The sequence below is a fragment of the Gekko japonicus genome, unplaced genomic scaffold, assembly GCF_001447785.1.
Source record: "Gekko japonicus isolate JY-2015 unplaced genomic scaffold, Gekko_japonicus_V1.1 scaffold277, whole genome shotgun sequence".
Classification (NCBI taxonomy): domain Eukaryota; kingdom Metazoa; phylum Chordata; class Lepidosauria; order Squamata; family Gekkonidae; genus Gekko; species Gekko japonicus.
The window spans coordinates 1,135,013-1,154,405 of NW_015168055.1; the positions used below are offsets into that span (position 1 = coordinate 1,135,013).

A 19,393-nucleotide genomic window follows, 5' to 3' on the forward strand; every position below is an offset into this window, starting at 1 on the left:
GCACTGGTATTTCTGGCCACTGTGGGATACAGAGTGTTGGACTGGATGGGCCTTTGGCCTGATCCAACATTGGCATCTCTTATGTTGTTATGTTCTTATGTTCTACAGTGAAATTCTCAACGAGGATTCCGGATATGAGCTTCGTTTCGATTGTCTTCTTCAGAAGTACATGTAGTGGTTTGGTGCAGTGGTTAGCCAGTTTGGTATAGTGGTTAAGTACGCAGACTCTAATCTGGGAGAACTGGGTTTGATTGGGTATGTAACAGCACACAATACAGTACAGTGCTCAATGTGCAAACTGACAATGAATTCAAATAATTTTCTACAGTAAACTACTCATCGAGTTTTACAGTGAAATTCTCAGTGAAGATTCCGGATATGAGCTTCGTTTCAATCATCTTCTTCAGAAGTACATGTATACTATCAAAGTTTTAATTCATTTATATCGGGAATCAATTTCGTATCTTCAGCTCTGTATCATTACTGAGCTGTTGCATGTAGTTAATAGAATACATGTACTTCTGAAGAAGACAATCGAAACGAAGCTGTCAGCGAGCTGCCATTTCCCTGGGACGTGTCCCATCCCCCTCCCTGTCTCCCAAAGCCTTATCCTGTTCATGTAGTGCCTCTGTAACTGCCAAGGTCTCCAGCTGGTGTGATGTGGTGTTATGTCTTGAAGCTCTGGCTTGTTTAGGTTTCCCGTGTGAACTCAACCTGTGTTTATGGAATTGGCCGTTGCTGTTCTCAGACCGCTTCGCGCCTTTTCTAATCTGTAAACCTGACGAGGGAAATATGTTCATTGGTTTAAACCTGGTTTGAATTTCCTTTTAATACACCTTCCCTGGGTATTGTAGTTATTCTTAACAATCTCTGTATGTTCGTGATCAACCATGCTTTGGAAATAAATCTTTCTTCTTTTTGAACGTGGATCTATTCTCCTGATTTGGGATCTAACAGATATTTAGAAAATATACAGTGCAACCCTAAGGACACTATCCTGGGAGTAAGCCCCAGTGAGTAGACTTGAGAGATTCTGACTGGACCTGTTTGTCATGGGCATGGATGAGGATGAGCTGACAGAGCCTGCAGAAACCACAGCTGGCCCCTCTGAAGCAGCAGAGGAGGATAGCTGGCAAGTGCCTGTAACAGCAGTCTTCACACCTGGCCCAGATAAGAAGGAAGAACTGCAAGCTGAAAGCCTTCCTGACTCACCACCATGTGTGACTCGTTTAAGGGAGCGACTGCGACAAAACTTAGCAAGCAGATGAAGAGAGGCCAGGCTACAAGGGAGATGCTCAGCCAGCCCAGGAGCCTGGCTGATTGTGCAGCTGGCTAATTGGTAGCAACATTTAACTCCACACTCTGGGTAGTACCCGTCGTGGAAGCAACAAGTCAGCTTTGTGCTGCTAGCATCCACTCTGGCTCGGCTCTTGCACCTAGACCTTTGGACCCCCTGGCTTTGGACTTTGCTCTGTGTTCCTGGCTCCTAACCCTGGCTTGGCTTTGGACTACGTTTCTGGTTAGTGATTTGGACTTGGCTCTGTGTTTCTGGCCCCTGACCCTGGCTTGGCTTTTTGGACTTTGTACTGTCTTCTTGGCTTCTGACCTTGGCTTGTTCTGGACTCCCTTTGACTGGCACCCCAACCCATGATACTGTTTAGGATTGCTCTCATAGTGTATCTACAACACACATGTGCTAACTCTTCACTTTCTGCTCTTGATGCATGAAGTAGGATGTGGAGAGAAAGATTAATAAAAACTAAGTTTTCTTAAATCTTTGGTTGAGATCCACAGTGTTAAGTGTAATGCAGAAAACTGTTGTGGATATATAGATTATGAGCTCAGACTTCTGTCTAAAAACTGGATGAGCTATCTATGGGATTACAGTCAAAATAACGATTGCTGTAATGGACAGGTTTGGGAACAATGCACATGCATGCATGTGTGTGCACACAAGGTTTTCGCTCATTGGAGCCTGGGTCACTCAGTTACAAGAGCATGCTTTGTTCTCCCCATAATTGTGACCTCAATTATTGAGTCATTCACTCATATAGAATAAATTAAAGGGGTGAACATTTCTTGCCTTTCCCCTAGTTTGGCTGATAAAAGCCTATGTAACTGGGAGCCATGGAGAACTAGTTAAGAACATAGCTCATCCCTTCATCTACAAATCTTCACTTTGAGTTATATTTCATGGTCACCCTGCAATGCAACAAAGATACAGAACCCTGAATTGGCTTCTATAAACAAAATCCAGTCATTAATGGCTCTATGTGGAGGTGCACATAATGGCTCTATGAGGGGAACAGAACACCGCTTGGTGATTCCAGCTTGCTTCAACCAGGGCCAGATCCTTTTCAGTGGTGGCCCCCACCTGGTGGAACGAGCTCCCGGAGGAGATCAGGGCCCTGCGGGACCTTATGCAGTTCCGCAGGGCCTGCAAGATGGAGCTCTTCCGCCAGGCTTTTATATAGGGGCCGCCACCTCTGCCACATCTATTACTACCATCATTGGAACAATGGGGTTGGGAGTGGTCCCCGGAAGAACTGCCATAATTCTGCATGGCACTGATGCTGCTGGACTGGCTTGGACCATCGACAGGACAATTTCACCCTAATGAAATGATCGATACCATCTTCAGAGACCATCTTGTTGTATGGAGCACTTTATTTGTTTTGTTGTGACTTAATAGCTTTTAATGTTTTATACTGTTTTATGTATGGGCTTGTGCCCCTGTGTAAGCCACCCTGAGCCTGTTTGCGGGGAGGGTGGGGTAAAAATGCAATAAATAAAATAAATATAATAGTGTGTGTATGAAAGGAGGATGGGGGGGCTTGCCCTCTCTCTAACAAATGTTAAACAGTGTTTTAGAGCTAAACTAGATGTTATGACAGCCACAAGTTTGACCCATGGCCACCACCACAATTTTAGGAAAGGATTTGCCCATTTAAAAATGCCTTGAGGACCTAATCCTGATTGGGTCCATGGCATGGGAAGAACAGGCAATCTTGCTTCCCCGCACCATTTTTAAATGGACACATTCTTCCCTAAAATGGCAGTGGCAGCCACAAGTTGAATCCAGAGCCACCATAACATTTTATTTAGCCCTTAGTTTTGCCCAGAGCAGTAAATGGCAACCACTGGGACACCATTGGACTGATGACTCAACTTACCTTTGTGAGCCCAGGTCTGAGGTAAGAAGCAGGTTTTGCCTCCCTTTCAATGGTTCCCTAGATAGCAGCCCATTTAATTTGTCCTGTAGAATGCAATAGGAAACATGGAGAACCAAGTCTAAGATTATTTACACAGTTCTTTTTACCTGCATATAAGGGATCCAGTGAAGAGTGAGTGATGCTGGTTTTGGTGCTATAGTCTGTGGGGAAACTGTACACTTCCTCCTTGGTAAACTGCTGTGCTCCAAACTGAGAGAAAGCACCTGAACAATAAACGACAGGTAATTTTAAAAAAAACTTGGAAGTCCATTTCTCATTTCATTTGAGATTATTAAGCAATGGACACTGGAAAAAATGTTTGTGAGAAATAAGCAAGAAAAGAACACCACTGACAGTGAACAAAACCCTCCAAAGTTTCAGCATAATATAATTATTTCTTTGTATTACAGAAAGTGTCCTATGTACTAGCCTGCAGATATATTTCTTCCAAATTTCAGTTATATACCAGCAAATTCTATGGCTTGAATGAATCATTTCAGTATTTTAAAACAAGATATTTTAAACAAAATGGACTATCATTTAACCTTCTTTGTAGAAAGATCCCTTGTAGAGACTTTGCACTACATCATATCTCACTCATAATAAAGTAAAAACAATGATGTGCTCACCACCACTGTACTCATTTGCACCCCCTCCCCAATTAAAAAGATTCTGGCTATGGGCCTGTCTGGGAGACAAACAATCCACTAATAAGGGATATTCCTGGCTTTTAGAGACAGGACTATGCTTGGAGTATTCATGCGCACCCATCTGCCTTTGGATTCAGACCTCTCAACCACTCTGAAAGGTTACAACTGTCATTAGCACAAAACAGGCAAAGGTCAAGCTATGTATAAGCCAAGGCATTGCAATGAGGCACAATAAATCTAATTTTTCAATCCTAAAAATGCAGCATGTGTTTCCATAAAGTAGATTAAATGCCAATAACTATACCGTCCAAATGAAAAACAAAACACTGCTTCGAAGCTAGGGTAGCCAACTTCAAGATGGAAAATTAATGGCAATTTTAGGGTGGACCTCAGCAGGGTATAATGCCATAAAACCCACCCTCCAAAGCAGCCATTTTCTCCAGAGGAACTGATTTTTGCAGTCTGGAGATCAGTTGTAATTCTGGGAGATCTCCTGGCCCAAGCTGGGGGTTGGCAACGCTACTCTAATTTCCTGTATGTATCACATACCCTCAAGAACTGGCAATAGCTTAAATTTTCAAGAGAAATAACATTGCCTATGAACTGTGACCTTGAATCTGTAAACCCTTTCTCTCCTATAAGCTACTCTGGGATCACCATCAGAACATTTACTGTTGTGATCTCCTAGTCTACCCAAGGATGTTGCCTTTCTCCCATCTTCTTCCAGACAACTGCAGTCTCCTCACACACACATGGCATAATGAACAACAATTATAACTACTGTGGTGAAAAACTGTACCTCCATCTTGAGATTCAATGGTAATAATGCCTTCTCTTTCAGGCCCGAAGCCTTGTGTGGTTTTGGCTTGCACTTTGAACTTATATGGAATATTTTCATTCAAGTAAGGGACTGTCAAAGTAGTCTCTGGGCTGTCTCCCTCCACATAGATATTCCTGGGTTCCCCTAAAGGAACAAAAACATTTTAAAACAGTAGAATCTGGAGAAGAAGAAATAAAAGATCTCAGAGCTTCCTTTCATTACCAGACAATGAAATTCATAGGGGCTCCAGTGAAACAGGACTTTGATGATCAGGGCCCCCACAAAATTATGCTTTTCACTGGAAGTTCAGAGAGGCCCAGTGGCAGTCCAGGCTGCAATCTACATTACCATGAAGGGAAAAAAATTGAAGATGCACTGTAAATAATGCCTGAGGATATTTATAGAAACTTATTTCCTTGTAACTTTTCTGGAGCCAGAACAGAGATTTTCTGGTGCCAATCTAGGGTTGCCAAGACAAGCCTGGCAACCAGCTGGAGAGTTGGATATGAGGACATGGGGAGCACAAAATCAGCTGCATTTTTATGTTGCTTTTTGGGAAAACGCAAAAGTGACATAGGGTAGCCCTATGAATCACCAGAAACTCTATGGTAAAACCACAGAGTTTCCAGTGATTCCTAGAGGTACCCTACATCACTTCTGGGTTTTGTCTGGAAGTGATGTAGAAATGCAGCCAATGTCACCTTTAAAAAAATGTTCTTCCACCATTCAGAGCAGAATGCCTGGCAGCCTTAGAACAGCAGTCTCAAACAACATTCTGAACTGCTGGGCCTCCTGATCCAGTCTAAGGTCCTTCTCGAAAACAGACACTAGGACTGCGTCAAGTGAGATTCATTTGGGTAGCCGTGTTGGTCTGAAGCAAAAGAACAAAGTTTGCGTCCAGTGGCACCTTTGAGACCAACAAAGTTTAATTCTGGGCATAATGCACACAAAAGCTTATACCTGGAATTAAACTTTGCTGGTCGTAAAGGTGCCACTGGACCCAAACTTTGTTTTGTGTCAGTGAGACTGAGAGACAAGGAGATTTGTTTTCCTCTGTTAGAATAAAACCATCAAGACCCTGACATGAGAATCCCTTTTAATGACACAAAATAGTTAAGAAACTTGTAGGACTCTTAGGCTGGATGTTGCTAGGCATTTTTCAGAAATGTAGAATATGGAATAGTAATTTCAGAATTAAAACAAACATTTTTCATGGATTACGAGACTGCATTATGAGATGAGGAATTGTGCTGTGGGGAGGTGTTACAAGTTTGTACTGGGCACCGTTGATAAGGCACATACAGCATTTAGCACACACAGGGACTGCCCTGTTCTGCTATATAGCCCAGGAAATACTCTCTGGGAACACTAGAGGTTTCACATTTGAACTAGAATTCAGTTCAGAGCTTCCACATACCTCCACCATGTAGCATCTCACAAGTGACCATGTAGCCCAGAATAAACCCATTGGGTTGGCGGGGTCTTTCCCAACTCAGTTGAAGAGAATCTGGACTCAGAGCTGTGAACACCAGAGGCCCTGGTGCGCTAGGTGTGCTCAAGGTAAATGGAGAACCTGTATGAGCAAAAACAAAAGATCAGTATTCTCAAGAAGAAACCAGCAAAAACTGAACTGAAATGCTGTACAGGATTTTACATAAAAACATTTTCTTGAATAATGAATATAAGAGTAAAACGTAAAATTAAAAATATTCAATATGCAAAACCTGCCTATCTTTCTGATATGGAATCAATGCCAAAATTGGGAATTTATTTTATTGAAATATAATGTTACATAATTTTTTTTTACATTTTTCCAAATTTAGCATTGTCATATTTGGGTAAAAACCAGCCAAACTCTAGTGATAAAACATTGGTTTCAAAACGGACTCTCTCTCAAAAAAAATAATAATCTGAAATATTAATCAAATTTGCATTCTGTAGTTATTTTTGGCAGGGGTGAAAAAATTTCACCACTATCTGTACGGGCGCCCCTTCACGGTCCTCACAGACCACAAGCCGCTGCTGGGCCTCCTGGCCCCTGACGGCCAGACCCCACAGATGATTTCGCCCTGGGTGTTCCGCTGGTCTATTTTCCTGGTGGGGTACTCCTATGCTCTCGTCCATCGCCCTGGCAAGGCGATGGGCCATGCAGACACCCTGAGCCACCTGCCGCTGCCGGTCTGTGACCCGGATCCTGCTCCCGCCCACCAGATCGCTCTCCTGGAGTCCCTTCCGGATCGGCCAGTCCATGTCGCGGAGGTGGCTCGTGGCACCTCCAAGGACAAGGTACTTTGCCGGGTCTTGGACTGGGTGGTGAGGGGGTGGCCCGCGGCCAAAGGAGACCCTGACGTAACGCCCTTTGCTTCTTGGAAGGACGAGCTGTCCGTCCACAGGGGCTGTGTCATGTGGGGAAGTAGGGTGGTCATTCCAAAGCCCCTACGGGAGCGGGTCCTCACCGCCCTTCACGAAGCGCGCCCCGGGGTGGTGTGCATGAAAGCCTTGGCCCGGAGCTATGTCTGGTGGCCGGGGATGGACTGGGACATAGAGGACGTGGTGAAGCAGTGCCAACCTTGCCAAGCATTCCGGCCCGAGCCTCCCCGAGCCCCAGAACGGGGCTGGGAATCTTCCCACCACCCCTGGCCCCGGTTACACTTGGACTTTGCGGGACCTTTCCAGGGGCCACTTTTTTTTATCCTGGTGGATTCCTTCAGCAAGTGGCTGGAGGTAGTTCCTGTGCCCTCCACTTCCTCGAAGGCGGCCATCTGGGTGATGTGGCAGATCTTCAGTGCCCAAGGAATTCCAGACACGCTGGTCACAGACAACAGGACGGCATTCACGTCCGCGGAGTTCCAGGAATTCACAAGTTACTATGGTATCCGCCACATCCAGGTGGCCCAGTTCCACCCCTCCACCAACGGCCAGGCTGAGCGCATGGCCAGAACCATGAAGGACGCTCTCCGCCCCTTGGACTCCCCGGACTGGGACTATAAACTGACGGCTTTCCTTTTCGGCCAGCAAACGACTCCCCACACCAGGCCCGTAGCCTGCGTGGGGCCCACGGGGCCCGGCCTCCCCGCTTGGTTTGCGGGCCCCTCCCTCCCGATCCTCGGCGTTTTGCAGGAGGAGGAGGCCGGCGGCCCCTCGGTCTCCGCTTGCGCCGCCTGGCCGCGCACTGCCAGTAGAGCTTCAGGCGGCTTCCCCGGGGATGAGAGGGGCTCTCCCTGATGGAGGGAATGCGCCGCTCTCGCCGGGCAGAAAGGCAACCTGGCAACGGCGCTACTGCTTTCCCCGCCAGTCTCTGCCGCCAGCAAAGGCTCCGCGGGCCGCGGGCGACGCTGTGCCCCATGGGGAGATTTCGCAGGGAGCGGAGCCGAGAGTCACCTGCGGAGTTTGGGGCCTCTTCTGTGGCTGTTCAAAAGACAAAAGACTCGGGAAGAGCTGCAGGTGCTGCTGTTGACTTCTCCCGCCCGCCTTTTCTGACAGGAAGAGGAGGGGGTGACCCAGCAGGCGAGCGAGCGGGTGATGTGTATATGTGTGTGTGTTCCAGCTGATGTGTGTGCGGCGTGCGTGCGCTTCACACACGCGCGCGCACACACACTTTACCCCCCCACCTTTCCCCAGGGCCCCCAAACAAGGAAGGGGTTAGCTACAGCCCTGCCCCACACCAATATGGGGCACAATCTGGCAGAGCTACTTCTAGGTCGCCGCCTGGCAACCCAGTTGGATCACCTGCACCCCGACCGGGCCTCGGCAGAGGCACCAGGCACGGAGACGCATGAGGCAGCCAGGGGTTTCTTCCCGGAGGATCCTATGTATGCACGGAACTACACCCAGGGGCCAGCCTGGATCCCGGCACGAGTCATACGAGTTAAGGGCCTAAGATCGTATGAGGTCTCATGTGAAGATGGGCAGATTCTACACTGGCACATCGACCAGCTACGCCGCTGGACGATGCCATTGGACCCCGAGGACTGGGACATGGCCGAGGCCCCGGAGACCTCACCCCGGACCCAACCACTGGCGGCCAAGCCCCGGCCTCTTCCCTTGGTCAAACCCAAGTCACCTCTTCCAGAGACGCCGGGAACACCGCCCCCAGTGCCTCTTCCGGCCAGCTCGCCTCCGAGGGCTTCAGGGGTGGAGGCCGCAGCAGTTCCCGAGTTTTGCCGCTGTACCTGCACCAGAAAGTTACCTGCCCACCTGAAGGACTTTGTCTGTGGGTGCATTGTGGACCAAGGGGGGAGGGGTGTAATGTATACAGTCAAGACAGCGTGGCCGGCTTGGGCTCCACGCGGTCAGGCACAAACGTCGAGCTTCGTTCCAAGAGACAATGGACTATGTGGATCCTAGCCCGCTCCAATCAGGGGTCTAGGTTCCCGGCCGAGAGCATATGGGACTCTCAGCCACTGTAAATAACCTATTGGGAAATGGGGGGGGGTATTTTGGGTGGTGGTTTCTCGGGGAATATAAGCTGGCCTGTGAGCCGGCCAAAGTCGTCTTGTTCCTGATCGAATAAAGTATGCTTTGCTGAAATCACTCTCCATCTGCGTACTTTTCAGGACTGCAGGCCTGATCCTATGCTTCGCAATTGCTGAGATTGTAAACGATGCTAAGTAGAGGCCTTCATCTGGATGGAAGTTTGCGCCACCTGACAGAGCTCTTAAACAGTATTAGGAAGATAAAGCTACCTTTTTTGTTTTATTTGCTCTTGGACCTTTGGCAGTCTGTTGGCTGTACTTTCATTAAATTGTCTATCTTTATAATAAATTACATAAATACGTTTTTAAAATAACATAATTCTGGTTACTTGTGTGCAACTACCGTGGAAGCCCACGGGGTCAGCCAATTGACTCCTTGACACCTACTTTGATGCACACCCCTCTCCCCTCAGACAGCACAGCATGAAATCAGAGTCAAAGAACTAAAAAGCCTGAGGAGACAATCATACCAGAAGTGCATAAAGCTGAGTAAACTTTTTGTGTATCATTACATAGTGAAAGCCACATTACCTGGCACAGGACTCAGAGGGCTGCGTGGATCCACTTGGGACTCAATAGTGATCACTCCCTCTCTCTCTGGACCCCAGCCTTCATCACTTTGGGCCTTCACTTTGAAGACATAGGAGTGGTTTGGCAGCAGATCATCCACCACCACCGAGTTCTGGGTAGGGTTGGGAATAGTAAGCCTGTGCACTTCTCCTAGAGGGCAGGGAAAGATCGAGCAGTCATCTTTACAAGTCACTGTTGTCAAGGCTACAGCTTCCGCTGATATTGCCGTGAGCTGAGTTATCGCCTAACAATGGGGGAGAAGGTGAATTCATCTTACCCATTAGATGAATGATCTTCAGAGCAGAAAAATGTAGAAAACTATATGAATCCCACGTGCCATGTGGAGAAAAAACCCTTCAGACTGAAGTAATTTTGCTTATTACTAAGTAATCTTAGCAACTAAGGTTGTGTTGTATGCATTTTGATCCAGATGCATTTAATTAGAGTCAGAATGCATGTAGTCTTTGCTATTCTTGTCAAAGAAGCACCTTCTAATAATTAATTGGGTGATCTGTTATAAAGCACTTTTTGGATGGAATAGGGGACGACTATAATCAACCATGCTCTAATGGAGCACCCAGCCCTTAACTTTTTAATAATTAGCAGCAGGGATCGTTTCGTAGAAAAAGAGCTAAGGGAACTCATTAGCATAACTATTAGCATATGCCACACCCCCTGACATCACCGGAAGTGTGTCATAAGGCCACACCCCCTGACATCACCGGAAGTGTGTCATAAGGCCACACACCCTGCCCCCAACGGTCCCGGCCGCCGCCGGCCTTGCAGCTCCACTGCCAAGCCCTATGAGGGGCCCGGTGGTGGACCTGCAAGGCCGGCGGGAGTGCAAGGAAGCCCCGCGAAGGCCCTCCCTGGCCCCAGGCAGGCAGGGGTGGGGAGAGGCAGGGAGGAAGCAACTTACCCTCCCTCTTCTCCTGCCTCCTCCTGGCTGAATGAGGGCCGGAAGCGGGGCGGCCGGAAGCAGGGGGCGGGGCTTCGTCATGTGCCCCACCCCCGTACATCACCCGGGGGAACTGCGATCCCCCGCGATCCCCCCCAAAATGACCTCTGATTAGCAGTATCTACAGTTTTCCCCGTCCTCATATTTTGCCATGTTGATGCGCTGTGAGACTTGTTGTCCTATCTACATTCTGTCTACACAGCAATTATTTCTGTGATGGTAACCTAGCCTTGAATTAGGTGCTTGAAGGCATTCACACCAATGGAAAAGGAATGTAGATGATTCCCAGCCTCCATGCTCTTGGAATTCTCACATTCATCTTCTGCACAGAACATTCCTTTCCTTATTTCCCATCAGGAATTCATACGAGTGTCACAAAAGCAGAGGTTGAAGACGTTCTCTCTGACAGTATTTAACATCTCACTCTCACTCATTGGACATAACAATGAGTCCAGTGGCACCTTTAAGACCAACAAAGGTTTATTCAAGGTATGAGCTTTCGTGTGCATGCACACTTTTTCAAATACATTGGAATGGAAGGTAAGCGTTCAAACTTATAGAAAGAGGCTGAACAGCTAATTAACATGTAACATGATGAAGATGTTTTAAGATATGCAAAGAGAAAACTAAATAATAAGTTAAGGTTATAAGGTCAATAGTAGTTTTGATTTAATTAAGGGGGGAAGAACAGTTAAGTAATAAATATGTCAAGATAGGGAATAAATGTGTAAAGGTATCTTTACAACGAGCGAGGTAACGAACATGAAATTAAGCAAACTCCGGAGGACGGCGGAAGACAGAAGGGCCTGGCGTGATGTGGTCCATGGGGTCGCGAAGAGTCGGATTCGACTGTGCGACTGAACAACAAAAATATTTTCTAATTGTGGGAAGTAAACTGATAAGAAATTAGAAAAGATATCTTTACACATTTATCCCCTGTCTTGACATATGTATTACTTTACTGTTCTTCCCCCTTTAATTAAATCAAAACAACTGTTGACTTTATAACCTTAGCTTATTTTTTAGTTTTGCCTTTGTATGTCTTAAAACATCTTCATCATGTTACTTGTTAGTTAGCTGTTCAGCCTCTTTCTATGAACTCTTACCTTCCATTCCATTGTACTTGAAAAAGTGTGCATGCACACGAAAGCTCATACCTTGAATAAACCTTTGTTGGTCTTAAAGGTGCCACTGGAATCTACATTTGTTATACTGCTTCAGACCAACAAGGCTGACCACCTGGAACTATCTTCATTATACATAACACTTCCTTCTATTTCTCTTCAAGGCTCTTCTTTCATGTCGTAACATCAGTGCTGCCACTATAAAAACAAGAAGCAGCTGCTGGCTAGTTCATAAGTGATTATGTTTTTAAAAGCAGGAAGAGTGCAAACTGATGCACTCATCCCTCTGGAATGTTTTGAATGTCCAAAGTTAGACATTTCCTCACCGTGGTGAGATGTGCGTGCTGTCTCCTTAGAGTATATGCATACAAGAGTGGAACAGAAGCACCTAGGCTTAGCGTCAGGTGTTCAAAACATGATGGTCCTTTTCACTTTCTTCGTTTCTGCTTGGTTCAAACATCTACTCTATGACTGGTGACTATCCTATAAGTTATAAGGTGAAAGGGGTGGGGTATAAATTTGATAAATAAATAAACAAATAACATTTGTGCTGGTGAAACATGAGTGGTTTTCTTCATCTGAGGAAATGAATAAACATGTTCCCCTCTGTACACTTAACTATTCTTTGAATAACATTCAGACTACCTTTAATACCTCTATGCTTCTAATGAAAGGTGTGGGCCTCTCACAGAAATGGATACCCTCAACTAGGGCTCCCAACTCCCCCGGTAGGGCGGAAATCCCCCGCCCCGGAGGCTCCGTTCCCCGACACCGGGGAATCGGGGCCCGGGGGAAACCCCTCCCCGGCGTGCGCGTCACCGGAAGTGACGTCGCATGCTGGGGGCGGGGCCACGCCATTTGAGGGGAAAACAAAGAGTTTCCCCCTCAAATGGCGTGGCCCCACCCAGCGTGTGACGTCACTTCCGGTGACGCTCCGGCGGCACATGCGCGCTTTGCGCACGCATTCCCGACCGGCTCCCGGAGCAGCAGGACGCTCCCCAGCCGGTAGGATTTTTAAATTTGGCAACCCTACCCTCAACTCTCCCTTACAATGACAGCAGTGCGATCTTTACTGACCTCCATTGAGAAGCTGGTACTGGACGCTGTATCCTTGCACCTCTTTGTCACAGTGTGGCTCCTGCCAGCTGACCTTCAGTGAGGTTGGCCCCAGGGCAGAGAACACTAAGCGGGTGGGAGTGTCAGGGACACCCAGATGAGTCCTGGAATCTGGGCCAGAGACAAGTAGTTGTTAGCTTTGGTCTGAAGGCAGGGAAAGTACCAAGAAGCAACTTGCACATGCTCATGAATGCTCTTTCTGTGTCCAGGGAGAACATGGAGAATGTCCCTTTGCAAAGTAAATAGCTAGTCTACACATACAGGGATGGCTACAGATAATGAAGTGAGCAGCCACAGAAAACAGCCACGCCCTCCAGTAACAGCAGCAGCCTGAATACTGCCTGGCTTCAGAGAAGCAACTTCCTGATTGCAGTAGACAAAGAGGAGGAGAATTTGGCTTTGCCAAGCAAACTCCTTATTTCTCCTGTCCCCAGATCCTGGATTCCCAGGGCACACCAAAGCCCCATGCAGACTGAGGCCAGGTTAAGCTCACTCACCCAGAAGCACTGTGTCCAGGCTGCTCAGTGCTTCGAACACTTCTTCAGAGTGAGTGCAGCCCCTGGCTTTCTGTGGGAGAGCATAATGTTTCCTGGATTGTGTGGCTTGCCCTGAAACGCCTGCACAGAGAAACAGAGTGGTACTGGGATCAAGGTCAGTGGTGAGAACACAAAGGTTTGGGTACGCGGGGGGGGGGGGGGAGCCCTGCTTATTCACTACCAACTTACCAAGAACTCCCTGGCATATTTTATTTATATAAGTTAAAAAACTCTCACCTACAGCGGAACATTCCTGGGAACAGCAAAGCAACTAACAGCAGCTTTCAAGGATCATCCTCAGTTTACGGTTGCTTTGGTTTCTGTAATGTATCCATCTCCGACCGCATGCGAGGCTAGGTCGCCACGCGGTCATGCGAAGCGGCCGAGCTTCGCTCTCAGGAACAATGGGCCAAGCGGACCCTAGCCCACACCAATAGGAGGGCTAGGCTCCTGGCCGAGAGCCCATGGAACTCTCGGCCACTATAAGGACCAATCACTTGTGTGTGGGTGTGTTTTTGGGTGTGGGATGGTTGCACATATAAACCGGCCTGCGAGCCGGTCCTAGTTGTCTTGTTCCGAACGAAATAAAAGCATGAGAGCTGAAATCACTAGTAAGTCTCAGTACTTTTCAGTTTCAAAGACTCAGCTCAGACTGTGCTCTTCCCAAAAAGATCAAGTCGAAGTAGCTTTGGGAAAAGGCACACTGAGGACAGGGAAAGGAGGACTGGAGCACGATGTCATGTGGATACTCTAAAAAAAAATACCCCACTCCAGTTTGAAGACCAAAGCAGAGCAAAACCTGTAAGTAGAAGCCACCTGTTTTCTGGGGAAAGGGACAGCTATGTAAGGCCTGCCCTGCCCCATTCTTTCAGGTAACCTTTTAAAAAGGTAAGCCTGAACTGGCCCAAAGGCACAAGCCTTTGCCTCTTAGCCCATGGCCCTCCCACCTGTGAGTAGGGTTCCTAAATCCCCCCGGGGGGCAGATTTCCCCCCGCTTTCAAGGCCCAACTTCTGCCCCGCGCGGAATCGGGCCCGGGGGAAACCACACCCCTGCGCGCACGTCACCCGGAAGTGACGTCGCACACTGGGGGCGGGGCCACGCCATTTGAGGGGAAAACTCTTTGTTTTCCCCTCAAATGGCGTGGCCCCGCCCCCAGCACGTGACGTCACTTCCGGGTGGTGCGCAAGAGTTAGACGCCGGCCGGGAGCCCCCCGCTCATGGCCAAAAGTCATTTGGCAACCGTACCTGTGAGGTACTGGGAGAGAAAACATCGGAAAAGATGCACAGCTGAGGCACTAACCATCTGGGAAGGGAACTTCTGACTGGCCCTCTGGGGCTGTAGTGCAGTGCTTGAGTAACATCTGTGGAGCATGCAGCACGGTAGAAGTGCTCTGCACCATTCTGGCTCAGAGGAGTGCAGTTCACTGTAGTCACTTGTCTCTTTGTTTCCTTAAACTGTATTTTAGATTTTTAAATTGTATTTTACTGTTTTTGTAAACTGCTTTGGATCACTGTTGGGGAGAAAAGTAAGGGGAAACTGGCTAAAATGACTTAAATCATGTGATTTTAATTAACAATTTATGTAAACCACCTATGTAACCTGTTGTGGTCCAAGAACCCAGACCAGTAGCACAGAAACAGCTAATAGATGGGAAGAGAGAGCCTTGCTCCAGAAAGATCTGCTTGTAAGCGCCTTAAAACAGAGTAATGTATGCATCCTTTTCCTTTTAATTGGGAACAGAAGGGTCACCAGCTTTTCTGCATGTGCATGAAGGAGTTGATCTGTTTTGTCCATATGGGTACCACAGTTTCCAGCATAATGTTGCCAAATATCACAAGCGACCCTTCCTCCCTCTTGCAGCAGTGGCGAAGCTGGTCAGATCCAACTTGAAAGCAGTATCTAATTTGGTGTATATAGCTTTGCATAGTTGATTTTTAAAGGACAAAATAAATTGGGGGAGGGGATCCATTCCACCTATTATAAATACTTCTGGCCATGATGGAATGAAGGGATCAAGAAAGCTTTTATCTGCAATGATTGGTGTTAAAGGTATGACCCAATATAGGTTGCCCACGACAATCTTAACAGCACCCTCAAAATGCTACTTGAGTGCTGACTATTTGCAGTGGAAGGAAGACATTTATATGTCCTGAAACACAACAGTTTAATTTGCGTAATCATCTCCCAAGTAAGCGTCTACCTTTTTCCATACCATTAAACTGTATCATCTTCTTAAAGGGTAGCTGCCAAAGCAGGGGGGAAATTCTGAGCATTAAAGATAACTATGATCATTAAAGTCACTAATGGTAAGAACAGTTTCTTAACAAACTTTTGTTAATGTAAATCAGTTTCAAGAGGGACATTTTGCAATGTTCTCCCTGCCACCTCTCAATGAAAGGCTGGTGGAGACACAAACATAAAACAATTTGCTTGAGGATGAAGCATGGAGGATGCTGAGAAGATCTCATGAAGCCAGAGAATTAATCAGCCTGGGTAGCTGCTGTTGAGAGCAAAAGGACAAAGCAGGATGGGTTGGAGGGAGAGTTAGACATGCATTGGCATGCGCATGTAGAGACAGACACGTGTATATAAAGCTGGTGAAGGACTGAGGGGCTCCATGTCATGGAGAGGTTGGCTAGTTAAGAGATTACACTGTAGCTGGGGCATGCATTGAGGAGATCAGTTAGCAATGCTTTGCCATTTGCTGTACCTAGGTACTTAGAAATCCAAGAGGGCCCATCATTCAGGACTATAGAATCTTGAGCATCACTGTTGTCATGGTAACCCTTCATGCTTGCCCTGCTCCTGAAACCCACATCCTGTGGCTTCAGGACCATCCTCCCAGCATCTTCATGTATGGGAGGGAATATCCTCCTTGAATGGTCTGCACAGGATAGGGCAAAACAGAGACAGAAAGAGGCACCATTGAAGACACCAGAAGAGACTGTAGCACCAATGCCAGATGCAGCACCACACACAGAGAGCAGTCTACAGAAAAACCTTGGATTGGCTCCTGGACACTTAAAGACAGAAGGCAGTCATGCAAGTTCAAGAGAAGTCATAGAAGTCAACTCCATGGACAGTAGAAACGTTGGGAAATTGGTAAAAAGAGAAACCCCTTTCTTCGTCTAAGAAATAACATGAAAAAGGAACAAAGAGAATCTTCTCTCCATGGTACCCAGGGGATGAAAGTAACTTAAATTTCTATGAATACTTTGTACCTCAACAGGCTTCAAGAGGAAGTTGGGAGGTACTTTGGTCACATCCTTATTAACAATCCATACTGGCTCACCTACATCCTTGGTGGCACCTGAATTTCAGGGCACACCCTGAAACACCTTACCCAAACAGGTGAGTGAGAGGGATAATTTCTAGTGTATTTTTACGCACAGTGATGGTCTAGTAACAACCAGCCCTGATACGGGCCAAACTCCAGTGAGAAATCGCACAAAATGTTTTCTTACTAACCAATAGGGAGCTGATAAACAGAAGCAAATGGCTGTTTTACAGCTGACATGTGTAGCAAATTGGACCCTCACCAAATAATCAACTTCTTAATGTCAGTTATGAGACCACATTTCAATAACAAAGGAAAAAATAGTTCCATTTCCGGAACAGAGACAAAATTCCACTATGTACGTGACACAGAATACACAGTTACAAGCATTGCCAATGGTTACACAAGAGAAACATGTAGAACTTCTTCTAGTTGGTAAGCAAAAGAATCGGCTGTATCCAGGAAAGAGATCTTGGGGTAGTGGTAGACAGCTCAACGAAAAAATATGGACTCAAAGTGCTGGGATGGTAGACAAGGCAAATTCCATTTAGGGTTTCCTGAGAGATCCCCCCCCCCCCAAGAAAATCATTATCATTATCATAGTGCCTTTGTAAGCTTAACATATTTAAAGTTAATTAATAAAGTTATTTAAAAGAAAGTAGCGAAATCAATGGAGGGTAGGTCTATCCAATACCCATTAGCCCTGATATGAGTTACTGGGGGAGTGAACAGCCATGGGAGGACTGTTGCTTTCAAGCTCTGTGTGAAGAGCTCTCTGGGACCATCTGGCTCACCACTGCTTGGAACAAAAATGTAGACAATAGGGATCCTTAGTCTGATCTAGCATGGCTTTCTTATGTAGCTATTAGCTGCAACTTGACCAAAGTTATGTTCTGAAACCACTGCAAATGTGGAACAGCAGCAGAGAGGGAGAATTTGCTTTGGAATTAAGGATTCCAAAGAACAACACACAAATAACCTTCTTGCTAAAGTAATAAGGATCAGCTTCAGCCAAACACTCACCTTGCCCAGACAACACATTGGTGTACTCCCTGGTCAGAGAGGAGGTTCCCATTATCCTTCTCTCCTTGTGGATGTGTGGACTTAAATGATTGTAGCTGGAAGCACCAGTCTGAGTCAAGCTTCCACCGGTGAAGGTGAAATCCATCCGACCATTCATCATGTGTTCTGGAAAAGGTTCATTTCATTAAGGTTAACAGCATTAGATACTAATTCATCTGAGTTGAGACACTTCATCAGATTGATTTCAAAATTTTCCAGTGCTTGAACTTTATCTTGTTCTCTATACATTTTGGAGATTCAGAACTATTGTTTGTCCCATGGGGAGCAGAAAACTGGTTATCCCCTTGCACTGAATGCCTAAGGTAATGGGAAGTGCGGCAAGGCTCAGGCATATCAAGAACCAAATGGCCTGATCCACAAAAAAGATAAAAAAGAGAGAGACACTCAGATAAGGCGGTGCCTTCATATGTTCTACCACTGAACTGGTTTTATGTGAAAATCCTGGAAAGGAAACACCATTAGGACAATTTAACAAATGCAGTTTAAATAACCATCCATTCCAGACATTAAGACTTGGTTCCAGAGTCTTAATGGAGCAGGAGACATTATCATATCCGCAGATTATGCACATTATGAAACTTCTCAGACAAATTCATATAAAAAGTCTACCAATAGCTAGTATGTATAACAGTTAAATGGAGCTTCCATATACAGAGCACTGTATCTCTGGAAAGCCAACGTCGGGGGGGAATGGGGATGGCCATCACATTCACATGCATTTTGTGAACTTCACAGTGGTGCTACTGGAAGCAGAAAGCAGGGTTATATTAATCTTGGTCTGGTCAAGGAAGGCATTCTTACATTTTTAGGACTCTCTACCATTGCTAATGCTGATTTCCAATATATATTTCACTGGATGGCTATAGAGAATGCTCTTTCCATCTACGTTTTAAACTTTATTTGCTTTTTCTTTGCTCTAAACTGAACCACGTCTTTTGCAGATGCAGCCTTTTAGCAGTTTCCTGATCCATGCCTGAAGGTTGATGGTGCTTCATTAGATGTACAAAAACAGATCACAACAACATATTGCAAACAGACTCCACCAGATGGCCAAATATCTCATGCCAACATCAGTCTACACCTATGGGGAATGCTAAATGGGCTAAAACCTGATTGCAGGTCCTTGGAGGAGGAGGACGAGAGGCATGACAGTTACTGGGGAGGCAGTCGTCCTTCACCTTTTGGGGGCTGGGGAGTCACACTTCTTGGAAGACTGCTGCTGGCTGCGTCACTGTCCACTAGCTCAGAGTGGGGGCTACCCTCATGGAGGACACCCTCTGTATCCGAGGAAAAGTAGCTGCTGTCCGAGTGACGAGGAATCAATTCTGCTGGGAGCCTCCAGGCGACGTGACGAAGGTCCAGCTCCTCCCCCAGTAGATGCACATGTTTCCATCGAGAGCCTTTTGGAACAAGTGAAGCACTTGTGTTGGCACAGTGTGAAGGGTGGTGAGGGTATAAGGGGCACAAAGTAGGCAATCCACCACCTGCAAGCTGGCTGCAGACCTTTAGACTCAGACATTGCCTGGCACTTTGGAGGTAACAGAAATTAGCAACAGCACTCATCTCCTCC

The 19,393-nt window shown here is 46.6% G+C and overlaps 1 protein-coding gene across 3 annotated transcripts in view; it reads right to left on the minus strand.

Annotated features, from left to right (window-relative positions):
- ITGB4 (integrin subunit beta 4) overlaps positions 1–19,393 on the minus strand; it is a 127,477-nt gene that overhangs the window by 8,411 nt on the left and 99,673 nt on the right. The window contains exons 34-41 of one of the 3 annotated variants that reach the window (XM_015414476.1): positions 19,002–19,223; positions 17,764–17,928; positions 13,423–13,542; positions 12,887–13,036; positions 9,689–9,877; positions 6,100–6,255; positions 4,662–4,826; positions 3,320–3,436 (exon numbers count right to left, since the gene is read on the minus strand). In XM_015414476.1, the coding sequence (XP_015269962.1) occupies positions 3,320–3,436; positions 4,662–4,826; positions 6,100–6,255; positions 9,689–9,877; positions 12,887–13,036; positions 13,423–13,542; positions 17,764–17,928; positions 19,002–19,223 (1,284 nt within the window). The remainder of the gene's footprint in view (positions 1–3,319; positions 3,437–4,661; positions 4,827–6,099; positions 6,256–9,688; positions 9,878–12,886; positions 13,037–13,422; positions 13,543–17,763; positions 17,929–19,001; positions 19,224–19,393) is intronic. The other 2 variants (XM_015414478.1, XM_015414477.1) reach the window with 2 other exon arrangements.